Source organism: Mytilus californianus, unplaced genomic scaffold (assembly GCF_021869535.1).
Source record: "Mytilus californianus isolate M0D057914Y unplaced genomic scaffold, xbMytCali1.0.p SCAF_11, whole genome shotgun sequence".
Lineage (NCBI taxonomy): Eukaryota > Metazoa > Mollusca > Bivalvia > Mytilida > Mytilidae > Mytilus > Mytilus californianus.
In genome coordinates this window covers 36,798,008-36,810,892 of record NW_026262593.1, presented here as the reverse complement: position 1 = coordinate 36,810,892, position 12,885 = coordinate 36,798,008, and the positions used below count along the sequence as shown (strand labels likewise).

General features: G+C 31.2%; 1 protein-coding gene across 6 annotated transcripts in view; it reads right to left on the bottom strand.

The window, feature by feature from the left end:
• LOC127720004 (kinesin-like protein unc-104) overlaps positions 1-12,885 on the bottom strand; it is an 86,450-nt gene that overhangs the window by 36,646 nt on the left and 36,919 nt on the right. For all 6 annotated transcript variants that reach the window (XM_052226409.1, XM_052226410.1, XM_052226414.1 and 3 more), the window contains 12 exons: positions 11,220-11,359; positions 10,431-10,596; positions 9,335-9,410; positions 8,676-8,838; positions 7,673-7,813; positions 6,035-6,088; positions 5,731-5,812; positions 5,280-5,352; positions 3,882-3,987; positions 3,398-3,480; positions 2,919-2,987; positions 2,269-2,441 (listed from right to left, as the gene is read on the bottom strand). In XM_052226409.1, the coding sequence (XP_052082369.1) occupies positions 2,269-2,441; positions 2,919-2,987; positions 3,398-3,480; positions 3,882-3,987; positions 5,280-5,352; positions 5,731-5,812; positions 6,035-6,088; positions 7,673-7,813; positions 8,676-8,838; positions 9,335-9,410; positions 10,431-10,596; positions 11,220-11,359 (1,326 nt within the window). The remainder of the gene's footprint in view (positions 1-2,268; positions 2,442-2,918; positions 2,988-3,397; positions 3,481-3,881; positions 3,988-5,279; positions 5,353-5,730; positions 5,813-6,034; positions 6,089-7,672; positions 7,814-8,675; positions 8,839-9,334; positions 9,411-10,430; positions 10,597-11,219; positions 11,360-12,885) is intronic.

The window sequence follows — 12,885 nt, the reverse complement described above, 5'->3', positions numbered from 1 at the left end:
TACATAGCAGTTTGACAAATACTAATTTTGATCATTGAGAAGCTTAATATTTCCTTAACAATAGAACGTGATTAAAACGTTCAGCTGATTTTACAGAGTTATCTCCCTGTAGTGTTATGTACCACCTTACGCCCAAATTATACTGAATAAATCAATAAATAAAATACAGCAAATCCAATACAGATATCATAGTTTAAATATATTTCAAAAAAAAATGAAAAATACAATGTCCCAACTGATCTGCTTCCTAAGCTAAGTGTTAAAATATTGATTCAATATACTGAACACAAATTTTTTTTGAATCAGTCATATAAAAGTCAGTTTCATTATTTTGGTAGAAAAAATACTTATTATCTTCTGCTTTGTGATGAAAAATTAAGTTTTAACTTCATGTATCTGAATAAATACTATTAAGGGATATATTCAATCGGCTATAATACAGACCAATCACCATGTAAGCCACAGTGTTCTCCCCAGGGCCTTTTAGCATCATGGCAATGTGATGCTGTATTTCTAGAATGTGATTCTATCTGAAATTAGTTTCTTATAGATAGTGTTATGAATGTGATGCCATATTTTCTAGAACCAAGAAGGTATTTCATAGTTCCCTGTTTAACTGGATGATATAAGAAATTTCTGAGGAGAACACTGAAGCCATATTAGCCTATATTCAAGTTGCATTTTTTTTCATCTAAAAGACTATGGACATATTTTGATGCATAAGATACATTTTATGTTTTAATTTGTAACTTTAAATAATGTAAAAAGTTTAAATTTGTTTCGTGTTTTTACATCGCGATGACCTTGAGGTCATGCGGATGTATTGCTATCGCCTAGATTTCCATTATGTAAATTAGTTTTGGGTTTGTAACCGATCTATAAACATGATAAATATGCGCACATAAACGAGTGCAAAATAACATTCCTTGTCATTTGATATAAATACATCTCTTCAATGAATACTGATAAAAATATTTTTGTTTACAACATAAATTAATATTGTGAAAATGTTTTGTAGTTAGATATATATATATATAAGTAAAAAATCATTGATAATATCAATGCACAAGTACCGAAAAATTGTGTTAAAGCATGCGGAAGAATATCTCAAAGAACGTTTTGCGACAGGACCGGTAACTCTGTAATTGTTTTTGCGGGAAAATATGAATGCCTACTCGTATCCAATCTTAGAAAAATCGAATTTTTACAGAAAAGTGTCCACCATGCACTTGCATTGCACTATTATTAGAACAGTAGAATAGAATGATATACAAACGGATGCAAATCATATATATATGTAACTGTTATTTTAATATAATATATAACAACAAATCAGTGTATACTGATTTGTATCACAACAATATAATAGTTATTACGGTGAAGTTGAATTTCCTGTCATTTATTCATCATACTCGCACGCACTTGTCTAGAAAAAATATATCTCTGTACATTAACCTAAGTTTCACGCAAAGAGATATGTTGTTTTTTTTCTGAGACAAGTGCTTTTGACCATCCTCAAGAACTTGTGGTCATCCGATGTTCAGTACTTCAGTACTTTGATTTTACATGTTGAAATGGAAAAATTCCACTGGCACAGCATATCTGAAAAGAACTTTCTGTCGATAAATCATCAGTATGCTGATGATATAAAGAATAAGAATGCTTAAAATTCTGATTTATTCTACCTAGCTACTTTATTTATATATTTGGTAAATAAAATGTATTGAATTAGCATAGATTAGGTTCTTGGAGGAGAAATCACAAATTTCATCAATACTGACATAAAATGCATTGTGAATGGGAGAGATCAGTTCAAATATGATTTTCTGTACCTGCTTCTTAGTAAGTTCTTAGTTTAATCTGAGAAGCATAATAATTTAATACAAATGATGGTGTTCTTAAATTTGTGGCATACTGGTCCATGTTTCCCGAAAGGTCATTTCAATTAGGACCAGTCGTAATTTATTATCTTTACAACTGGTTGTTATCTGTACAGCCTTTTGTGAATGCATGCCTGATGTCTGTTTATCAGAATAATGGTATAAAGATCTGTATTTGCATGTACTATTCATAAGTATCTCCTATGAAATAATAGCAAATGAATATTTGAAAATTTCAGCACAAAAATTGCATTCTAGGACAGTGATACAAAAATTGTATTCTAGGACAGTGTACTCTAGACATGACCAAGACAATACAAAAATTTTAAACAGACAAGACAAAACTTTTAAAAAGACAAGACAAATTTATAAAATATCAAAAACTCACTTAAGTTTATCAAGGCACCAGTAATGTGTGGCCCCATTTTTGGTGTCTTGGACTTCTACAGCTACAACAGTCTTTGGGAATGGCCTAGCAATGTCCCTCTCACCAGATGGCAGTAGGTCTGGAGGCAGTGGAGAGTAAAGGGTGTCAGTCAGCAACACAAACTGGAACTGAACCTAAAAAGATTGATATTTTTTTTAGATACGAGAAACTTTGACATAAATTCTTTTTTTGGGATCTATTCATGAATATTCATAAAACCTATGCTGTTATAGTTCTCACCTTTGACTTTCACTATAACTTTAAGAAGAGACACTTTTATTAATGCATAATTTAATGAGTAATCGTATTTGTATTTTTGCTATAATTTATCATACTGTATTGTATTACAACTACATTGGATTTTTTTTTTGTCTAGGCCAAAGAATATAATTATTTTATATTCAAATCAACTTAGGATACACAAAGAAGACAACAGATGAATGGAACAAGCCAAATAAACAACTTATTTATGACATCTAATTGTAGCAGAATTTGAGTTAAATTTCTGTTCATGCAGTCAATATTAAATTATTTTCCCTCTTGACACAGTTTGTTTAGTGGTTCATTACAACTTTTAGAATAGGTATACCATGCACAGGTATCCATACTACCTTTTTACTCAGTTCCACACTTATTGCATTGGCCTCTTTCAGGAATATTGCATTACCCCATAAATCATCCTGAAAAATAATCATTAATTATACTTTGAAAGATATACATCTAAGCCACCTTCATTTTCACATTTCCCTGAATTTATAAATTCCTTATGTTCTAATTCAGAAATTTTGTACTATATCCAATTTATGATATAAAATCATTTAAATATAAGGTTCAATGAAACCATAGTACCAATAAAAATATAATTGATTGTAACAAATGAAAACTGCTTTTCAATTTTTACAATAGAGATTTAATTATAAATCTCATCATAACAATAACCTTACAGTAAATAATTATGGTAAAGTATGGTCAACTACACATAATGACAAACAATTCTCACAAGTATGAAAGCTTTCATGTAGTGTATTTTGTCGATAGACAGATAAAAATGTCCTCCATTGAATAAAAGCTGAAGACATTAATATCTTACCCGGAGAGATGTAAACTGATGATACTTCCATTTTCTGAATGCCCAGGCAGCAAGTTGTCTTTCTTTCTCTGTCCATGTATACTCTACAAACATACAAGTATGTAGTGATGTTAGTTTACAACCCAGTAGTCATACTGTGATACTTTCCTTAAGGAAACAAGCATCTGTAGATGTAATTACATGAAACATATAAATAGCTGTAATATAATCATTACTTGCTTCTCAATTTAAATTTTTTAAACACTTTTGCATTGACATCATAAAGAATTCACAACTTTTCCCCTTTTTTTACCACCAAAGGTAACCCTTTATGACAACTTGAAAGCTTTTCAAATTACAAATTCACAAGGAAATTCAGCATCATCCAGAATAACATCTAGTCAATACTTTACCACAAAACTTGCATTTACCTCACAGAAATTTGTATAGAATGCTTTTAAATTTATCATGAAAATGTCTATACTGATAGCTTTCAAATACAGACCTTGTTGTTCCTCTTCTGAGGTAACATCTTCCATGTGACATACTGATGACATCATGGAGTAAGTCTCCACCTGTTCCTGTAGATTCTGTATACGCGTCTCGTAATCCTTAAATATAAACAATATATTGTTATAATCGTAATCCTAAAATATAAACAATATATTGTTATAATCGTAATCCTAAAATATAAACAATATATTGTTATAATCGTAATCCTAAAATATAAACAATATATTGTTATAATCGTAATCCTAAAATATAAACAATACATTGTTATAATCAAACAGTGAACAAGAAATGAATAATCTTTATTATTAACAATGGAATAAACAAGTGAAACTGCGAGCTACTGCTCACTGATGATACCCCCGCCAAAATATGGATAATTTTAATAGTGTAAAAATATGTAAGTGTTCGGTAAACAGGAAGTTGTTGAGTGATGAATCTGAAAACGCATCACACGGTATAGCTGACTTATATAAAGCCTGAAACCAAATTTCAGCAATCCTTGTATTGTTGTTCCTGAGAAAAATGTGAAGAAAATTTTCAACTTGGCTATCATGTGTAAAATGATACAAGTGTTCGGTAAATAAGAAGTTGTTGAGTGATGAATCTGAAAACTCATCACACAGTATAGCTGACTTATATAAAGCCTGAAACCAAATTTCAGAAATCCTTGTATTGTAGTTCCTGAGAAAAATGTAACAAAATTTTCAACTTGGCTATCATGTGTAAAATGATACAGGTGTTAGGTAAACAGGAAGTTGTTGAGTGATGAATATGAAAACGCATCACACAGCATAGCTGACCTATATAAAGCCTGAAACCAATTTTCAGAAATCCTTATGATGTAGTCCCTGAGAAAGATGCGATGAAAAATATTCATGGGACGGCAGGACGGACTGATGGATGGACGGACAGACAGAGGTAAAACAGTATACCCCCACTTTTTAAAAGCTGGGGTATAATTATCATGAAACAAACATTTATTCAATGCATGAAGGGATCACAAAATGAAAATAATTCTTCGATTTTTCATTGATTTTACCAATTGGTCAGTTACTGTCTGCTGCAAAAAAAAAAATGCCAAAATTTTGACCGACTTATACGAGGGTCAAGACTAAGTCCTTAGATTTTAAAGCTGAAAAGGGCAACAGACTTATATGTTTGACTTTTACTCAAGTACCAACAGAATCAATTTTACTCTTAATTCACTTTAAAGACAAAACCACAAAATTTTGACACCATGAAAATTAATGTTTCTACAGTACATACATTTTATCTATTTAATTCAAATTCCTAAAAATAACCTCTATAAATAAATTGGTTATAAATTGAGTGTTGCAATATTTTCCCTTCATTTTGGTACAATTTCTCTTACTATCCAATTCATTTTTACCTTTCTTTGTTGCTCAAATAACATGTCTGCTTCTTCTTTTTCCTTTTTATACTGTTCTTCAATTGCAAACAATCTGTCAAAATAGAACATTATTTGTGAAAATTAACAGAATATGGATATGATCAAATTCATCCTTAATGACCAAAAAAACATGTTTTAGTTCATGAATATTTGTATAGAAAAGTCAAAAGGCACTACTATTAACATTTAATGAGTTGTTATTGTCCGTCATGCTTTACCATAAATTTAGACGAAATTGCTGAAAGTACCCCTCGTAATTATTGAAATCTATCCTTTTGCATTAACCATAATATCTTGATCTGATTTAAGTACATCCACATGGGTTATCTAATACATGAATTCAAAATTTTATATACTTGTGAGGTAAACTAAATGTTAACACTTTATCGCCAAAAATGTTTACATGATCTAATAAAAAAAGTAAACTAACCTTTGTTCCATATCTTCTTTCAAATCAACTCCTTGTTTTTCTAATAATTCTAACTGTGCAAATGTCCAATCAACTGGTTCAGCTATAAATAGATATATTTCATATTATTGCATCTAAATATTATTTTTCAGTAGGTCTATTGTAATTCTTTTAACTACAAGGTAAATCATTGTAAATTTATCGTCTTCATCCATGAACTTGTGCATTTAACGACATATAAAAGACATCATTTCAATACAAAAAAATCATAATTTCCGTCTCCATTTAAAAATTTTAGAAATTGTTACTATAAATAGAAACTTACACCCAGTGGTATCAATCTGGTCAAAGTCTATTAGGTGTGCTCTGCTCTGTCGTGCTGAAGTGGTAAAAAAAACACATTCTAAATCAAGTAACAAAGAACTTATATGTTTCTATGTCTCATATACTGCAAAATAATAATTATTCCATTTCCACATTTTTTATCGAAATCCCGGATTGCTAGATATAAGTTTAACATTTATATATTTCATTTGTATAAGTCTAGAACTGTTATAGATATATTAATTTGCTTGAATTAAAATGCAGATAAACCAAAAAAATACTCAAATATAATACAATTTATTCCCTGTTCTGCATTTTGGGTAGACTTGCAAAATAGGGGATTGTCAAATTTGAGAAAAACTTTGAGGTATTTTATTCTCTTTTAAACTTTTATTTTATTGTGTTCATTAAACAACCAATATGAACAAAAAGAGATGTGGGGTATGTGTCAATGAGAGAGCAACTAAATAACAAACAAGAATGTGTCCATAGTACACGGATGCCCCACTCGCACTATCATTTTCTATGTTCAGTGGACTATGAAATTGGGGTCAAAACTCTAATTTGGCATTAAAATTAGAAAGATCATATCATAGGAAACATGTGTACTAAGTTTCAAGTTGATTGGACTTCAACTTCATCAAAAACTACCTTGACCAAACACTTTAAACTGAAGCGGGACAGAAGAACAGACAGACGAACGAACGGACGCACAGACCAGAAAACATAATGCCCCTGCTACTCTCGTAGGTGGGGCATAAAAATAACATCTAGAAGGCAACATACAGTCTTCAACAATATACAAGTGACTACATAATATGTCAAGATCTAAATAAATTGTGAGTAAAATCTAAAATTATCCTATCTGAATATATATCAAGCTGTTTCCCGTATTAAGAAAATTCTATTTCAACGTCTGAAGTGCTTACACTAATATTCATAATATACACAAATTTAGAGTTTGTCCATAATTAAGGAAATAACATTTTCCTATATTTTTTAAGGGTTATAATAGGAAATACCTGATGTCATGGACCAAAAGAGATTGTTTAGAGAACACCGTAAGGTCAATCATCACAAAAATCAAAATAGTAAAACCCTGGAACTCGAAACTGTTGTATTCACCCCTTGAAGGTTGCACTTTGTAAATACAGCTGTTTCTCAAACCACATCTCTTTTGGGGAGATATAGAATATTCATAGATAATTAATTTTGTTTACATACTGGTTCCCAGTTATGATCTCTAGGTTTCATCTCATAGAGACATAACTTGGGAATGTTACCAGTAAATATACATATGCATATTGTCTAAATAGAAATCTGTGGTAATCCTACTGTCAAGGTAGGGATAGTTAAGAAATTTAGTGTTAGTTTAAACTCTTAGAAGTTCGGGGCATATAAACGTTGAAAATATGCCGCACAGCCCTATATTTTGACCTTTGAAAAAAATTGTAGTGCATATGAACTTTCCATTCTAGGATATGATTTTTTTCAAAACTTCATAGTAAAAGTGGTACAGTTTTACCCGTAAAAGGAGTTCCTATGGGAAATTGCATTGTCAATATTTACAGAAATGCAACCTGAAAGCAAACTGATGATCACATGAATAGCTACAGCAATAAATTCCTCAAAAATTTACCTTGTTCTGGATGATTGAACCTAAAGACATGATGTTTGCCAAGGATTACTCTCGCACCAGTCTTCATGTCCATGGCCTCGTCCACCTTCCTACCATTAACATAACAAAGAGCTCCTTCACATGGTTTCAATGTTACAGTTCCTGTTAAAGATATATATAATATGACTCATGTCAAACAAAATGGCTGTTTGGGATTAAAAAAAAATTTCATGTTCAATCACTGATACTGTTCCTATTAAAAAAATTGATTATAAAGTATATGTTTAATATGAATATAACAAAATGTAAAACCTGCCTTTTCTGTCACCATTATCATTCATCATTTACAAAACTGCTAATACATTGTTGGGGGTAGTTTCAGAAATACATTGTTGGGGGTAGTTTCAGAATATTGTTAATAAACAAAACTTTATTATTTTATTCTTCAATATTCTGACCATCTTTTTAGTATTTCAATTGAACAGACAAGACTTGTAGATGTTATACTTCTAACTTATCTATATTTCTTGTCCTTATATAGCTATATATATAAATACAGAACAAATAAAAAATAAACGAGAATAAAAGGAGAAATTGTCAGAGGACACGAATGCACCCAATCAAGCTTTGCAATGAAAATGGGATGAACAGGCCGTCAAGGGTAACACTTAATGCCCCTGTCGCCTACGACAGGGGCATAAAAATACTAAAACTAAGAGATACAGATACATTGCTCTAGCTCAAAAAAGTTTATTTCAATATCTCTTCTTAAAAATCAAAGATGTTAATGAAAGAGATGAAGGAGGATTTTGGTATTTGTAAGGCAATGAAAATTAACATTGTATAGTCATAATAGTGGTTGAATATATTTTTAGAATGCAAATTCTCACATTTTTTATTAAATTTACAGTGGTGGTAAAATAAAGTGCTAAATCCCCCTCCCCTTTTTGTACCCATACAAATCCCCCTCCCCAAAGAATAGCCCTTAAGGTTGAAAATAATAACACCTAGTATCTTAACTTACCATCTTTCCATTCGAAATAACAATGCAAGTCCAGTATAGTAGTACTTGTGAGTTGTATGTCCTGATGACCCCCTCCACCTACTTTGGTCGTCCCTTGTTTTATGTAGTACAAAAGACATTCAGACATTAGGGGGTCTTCATTCAGGTTAACTAGATGTGGGGTCTACAAGTAAATATAAGCATATACTGTAAATTCAGAAATCATTGCCAGCATTTATTATTGCAATTTTTGAAGAATGAACAAAAATGCGAGTTTAAAAATTGCGATTTTAGGAAAAGCTACATACAAATGTATGTATTTGATATCAGAATGCAAGTTCTTATTATTGCAATACTGAAGAAGACGCATTATTTGCATTAACAAAAACCTTGCAATAATTTCTAAATTTACAGTATTGTATCCTGTATGTCAATATTTCAAATCACACTATGTTTGTATTTATTGGCTACCTCTATTATATGGAAAAGTTTAAAACCTTAAAATTAACACTTTTTTCGTAAGATTACAAAAAAGCAACATTCATGAATCTAAGTCCTTTCACTATATTCATAAGCATGTTTTCAAACTAGTAAAAAAACTTTTCCAATGCCCTAACAGGGTCTCCTGTTTGACTTTAAACATTACTGATATCATTATCTTTTTAATCTAAAAATGTTACCTTTTTAGGTGAGAATACACCAATAGTGGCTCCATCTTCTTTTAATGCCACACCCATTTCTTCTAACACTTTCTCTCTGAAATGAAGAATAAAGTGAGAATTTCATTTAAATTAGTACTTAATTGGATAACAGCCAAATACAATTAAGTACCAACAGTACTATTTCGTCCATTTACACTGTTAATTTGAGTAATGTCGTAAATTCAATGAAAAAATTATGTTCCTGAAGTCATGTTTAATTGTATTTGACTATTACTCCATAAACTTCACATCAGAGATATCTGTATAAACTTGACTGTGGATTTGTTCATTTTTGTTGCCATCAATTTTCATGGTTGGAGAGTAATTTGCTAATCTAAGAGTGCATTTGTTTCTAACCCTATGTCAATGACTTTCGTTCAGTTAACACTAAACTGCTAGAAACAAATACATTGTTTAATGACATTTATCAACCTTGCCTAGTGAGACAGAAATAGAAAACATACATGTACGGTAAACAAACCGGTAAAAGTGTGGGAAATGAATGACAAGGACTTAATAAAAAACATGTGCTCGTAATTAATTTAACTATAAATGCAAAAGCAAATGCATCGTTTATACGTCTTGACGATAAACAATCAACAACTATGCGACTATTTTGTGTGTACATCGTTTATGTGAACGATGTCAACGTTGACCAAAAAATGTAAGAAATAAATGGATTAAACCACTACGCGGGTAAACAAATGCTCTTATAGAGTACCTAGCTTTGAGATTTCATTTGCATTTCTTATAATGTAGATTCATTTATTTCCATGGATACCAACATTTGTGGATCCAGGAAAAATTGTAATTTCATGGATATTTGATTTTGTGGTTTGACAAAGTCTGCGTACAAGCCTAAAGAATATTAGTACTTTGTTGAACATCGAAGTTTGTGGTTTTCATGTACACACAAAATCCAGGAAAATTGGTACACAAGGAATAATAATGAATCCATTGTAATATCTAAATTCATGGTAACTTCCACAATAATCAGTAGCCATCTAATATCAATAAATCAACAGTATTGAAAAATTATCAGTTAGATATCAATTCAAAATAAGAAATGACAAACCTGTCTTTCCTTATTTCATCTGTTTTTTTCAGTTTTTCCTCCCACGATTGGTTAAGTTCTGCTATCAACTTCTCGGACATTTGAAGTCTTTCGTAAGCATCTTCCTTTTCATCCAGAGCAACTGACTGCTTTCTAGATCTGGTTCCTTCCTTCTTAGCTATTGTACCTTCAAATTTGAATGGAAGAATTTGTTAACTTTTATGACATATTTTACAACTGTTTGTTCACCTCTCTGAATAGACCTTATCGCTATTTGGAAATCTGCCCTTCTTGACCCAAGAATCTGTGCCTCTTGAACTATTGACGTCATACAACAATCACTTTTCCATTGTGGCGTCATTTATTTACTATTGTGACGTCAAAATTTTACAGGACCCTTTGTGATGTCCATTAATGGCGGACAAATAACGATAAGGTGCATATACTTAAAATTAGGTGCAGGTTAGTGTAACGCAAGTTATTTCTATGCATTTAACAATTTTGACATGCAAATAAACAGTTCTTTCAATAATTTTATAAGGAAAAGTTTATTGCTGAAATAGTACAACATTTAGAAGTACTGTTAAAGTATTACTTTATGACACCACCCAAATTCAAACTTTGATCTGTGTTCTATGGTAATAAGCATTGTGTACAAGTTTTTAACATTTGGTTGAGGCAAACAAAAGTTATAGAACGGAAACTAATTTTGGGACGTATGTACAGACGGACAAGGATAACACTGAATGCCCCCTCTGTCGCAACGGGGGCATAAAAAGTGCACTTGTAAGAAGTTTTTGTACAACCTACCTTCTTCAATTTCAATACCCTCATGTTGTAAGATTTCCCTTAGTTTGGCTACTTCTTCCTTCAACTCTCTGATAAGTCTGGCATTAGGATCTTCATTAACAACAGCTTTACACATGATCTGCTTGGCTCTGTCAGCATATCTGTAGCAATAAAACAGAAAAGAATTTAAAATCAAGTATAAATTATTTAGCATGTTACTGTAAATTCAGATATTCAAGCATTTATTATTGTGATTGTTGAACAATGGAGAAAAGTGTGAGATTAAAATTATTCTGATTTCATTAATTTGCTTAATACAAATTTTTCATGAGTCCAAGACTCATCCATTTGTTTTAGGGCTGTTCCATAAAAACATACATGGGACCAAGGGAAGGCACTTTGAAATCTCTACTATGGGTTGGTGTCAAGTACAGTGGAAATTTAATTGAAATTATAAATTTGCCTCTTTAGGTGGGTACCCCATTAAGAAACTGCCTTCCCTTGGTACCGTGTATGTTTTGTATGGAACAGTCCTTAGTGAGAACCTTGCCACACATCTCATTTTATTCATTTAATATCTTGTATTTTCATCATTTAATGGAATAATAAACATAAATCAAAACAGAAGCAGCCTTCTATGTAGATATATTCAGATAAATGTTGTACAACTTATATTTTCTATTGGTCATATTTTAAAGGGAAAAAAAACATAGTGTCTCAAATATTTGTCTTCAAGATAATAGGCTAAATTTGTAAAACTCATCAAAAATATTCATTAAAGAGCAACAACTCATAATACAAGGCAAAATTAGAGTAGTTAATTATTAATGACACATTTTGGTAATCAGATGTACAAATTTGTGGGAAATCTCAAGCTTTACAACATGACAGCCTCCGTAAAAATGGTAATGCGCAAGTTTGAATGTTGGTCAAAATAAATGTGGATAGTGTCCACATGTGGACACAGATGATGCCACTGCTTGCATATCATAATAGTTATAAAGGGACATAACTGAAGAACGCTAAAAGTGACGCTACCCAAATTTGAACTTGATCTGAGTTTTGTGGTAATAAGCATTGTGTGTAAGTCTCATAACATTTGGTTGAGGCTAACTTAAGTAGAGAACAGAAACTAAAAATTCAGCAATTTTTCTATTTGTAAACACGCATTACTCTAGAACGGTTGTGTATAAGTTTTATAACATTTGGTTGAGACAAACTAAAGTTAGAGAACGGAAACGAAAAATTCAGCAATTTTTATGTTTAGAAAGGGACATAACTCAAGAATGGTAAAAGTGTCGCCACCAAATTTCGTACTTACTCTGTATTATGTAGTAATAAGCATTGTGTATAAGTTTCATAACATTTGGTTGAGGCAAACTAAAGTTAGAAAACGGAAACAAAAAAATTGTACTTGATCTTAGTTTTGTGGTAATGAATATTGTGTATAGGTTTCATTATGTTTGGTTGGGGCAAACTTAAGTTACAGAATGGAAACTAAAAATTTTGCAATCTTTCGATTGATAAAGGGGCATAACTCAATAATGGTTAAAGTGACACTACCCAAACTCAACTTGATCTGTTTTATCAGTGGAAGTCAAAATTAAACATTGCATAATATAAAGCATTGATTGTAGTTGATTCAACTATAATCATGGACAAAGGAAGATAACTCCAATTTTAAAAA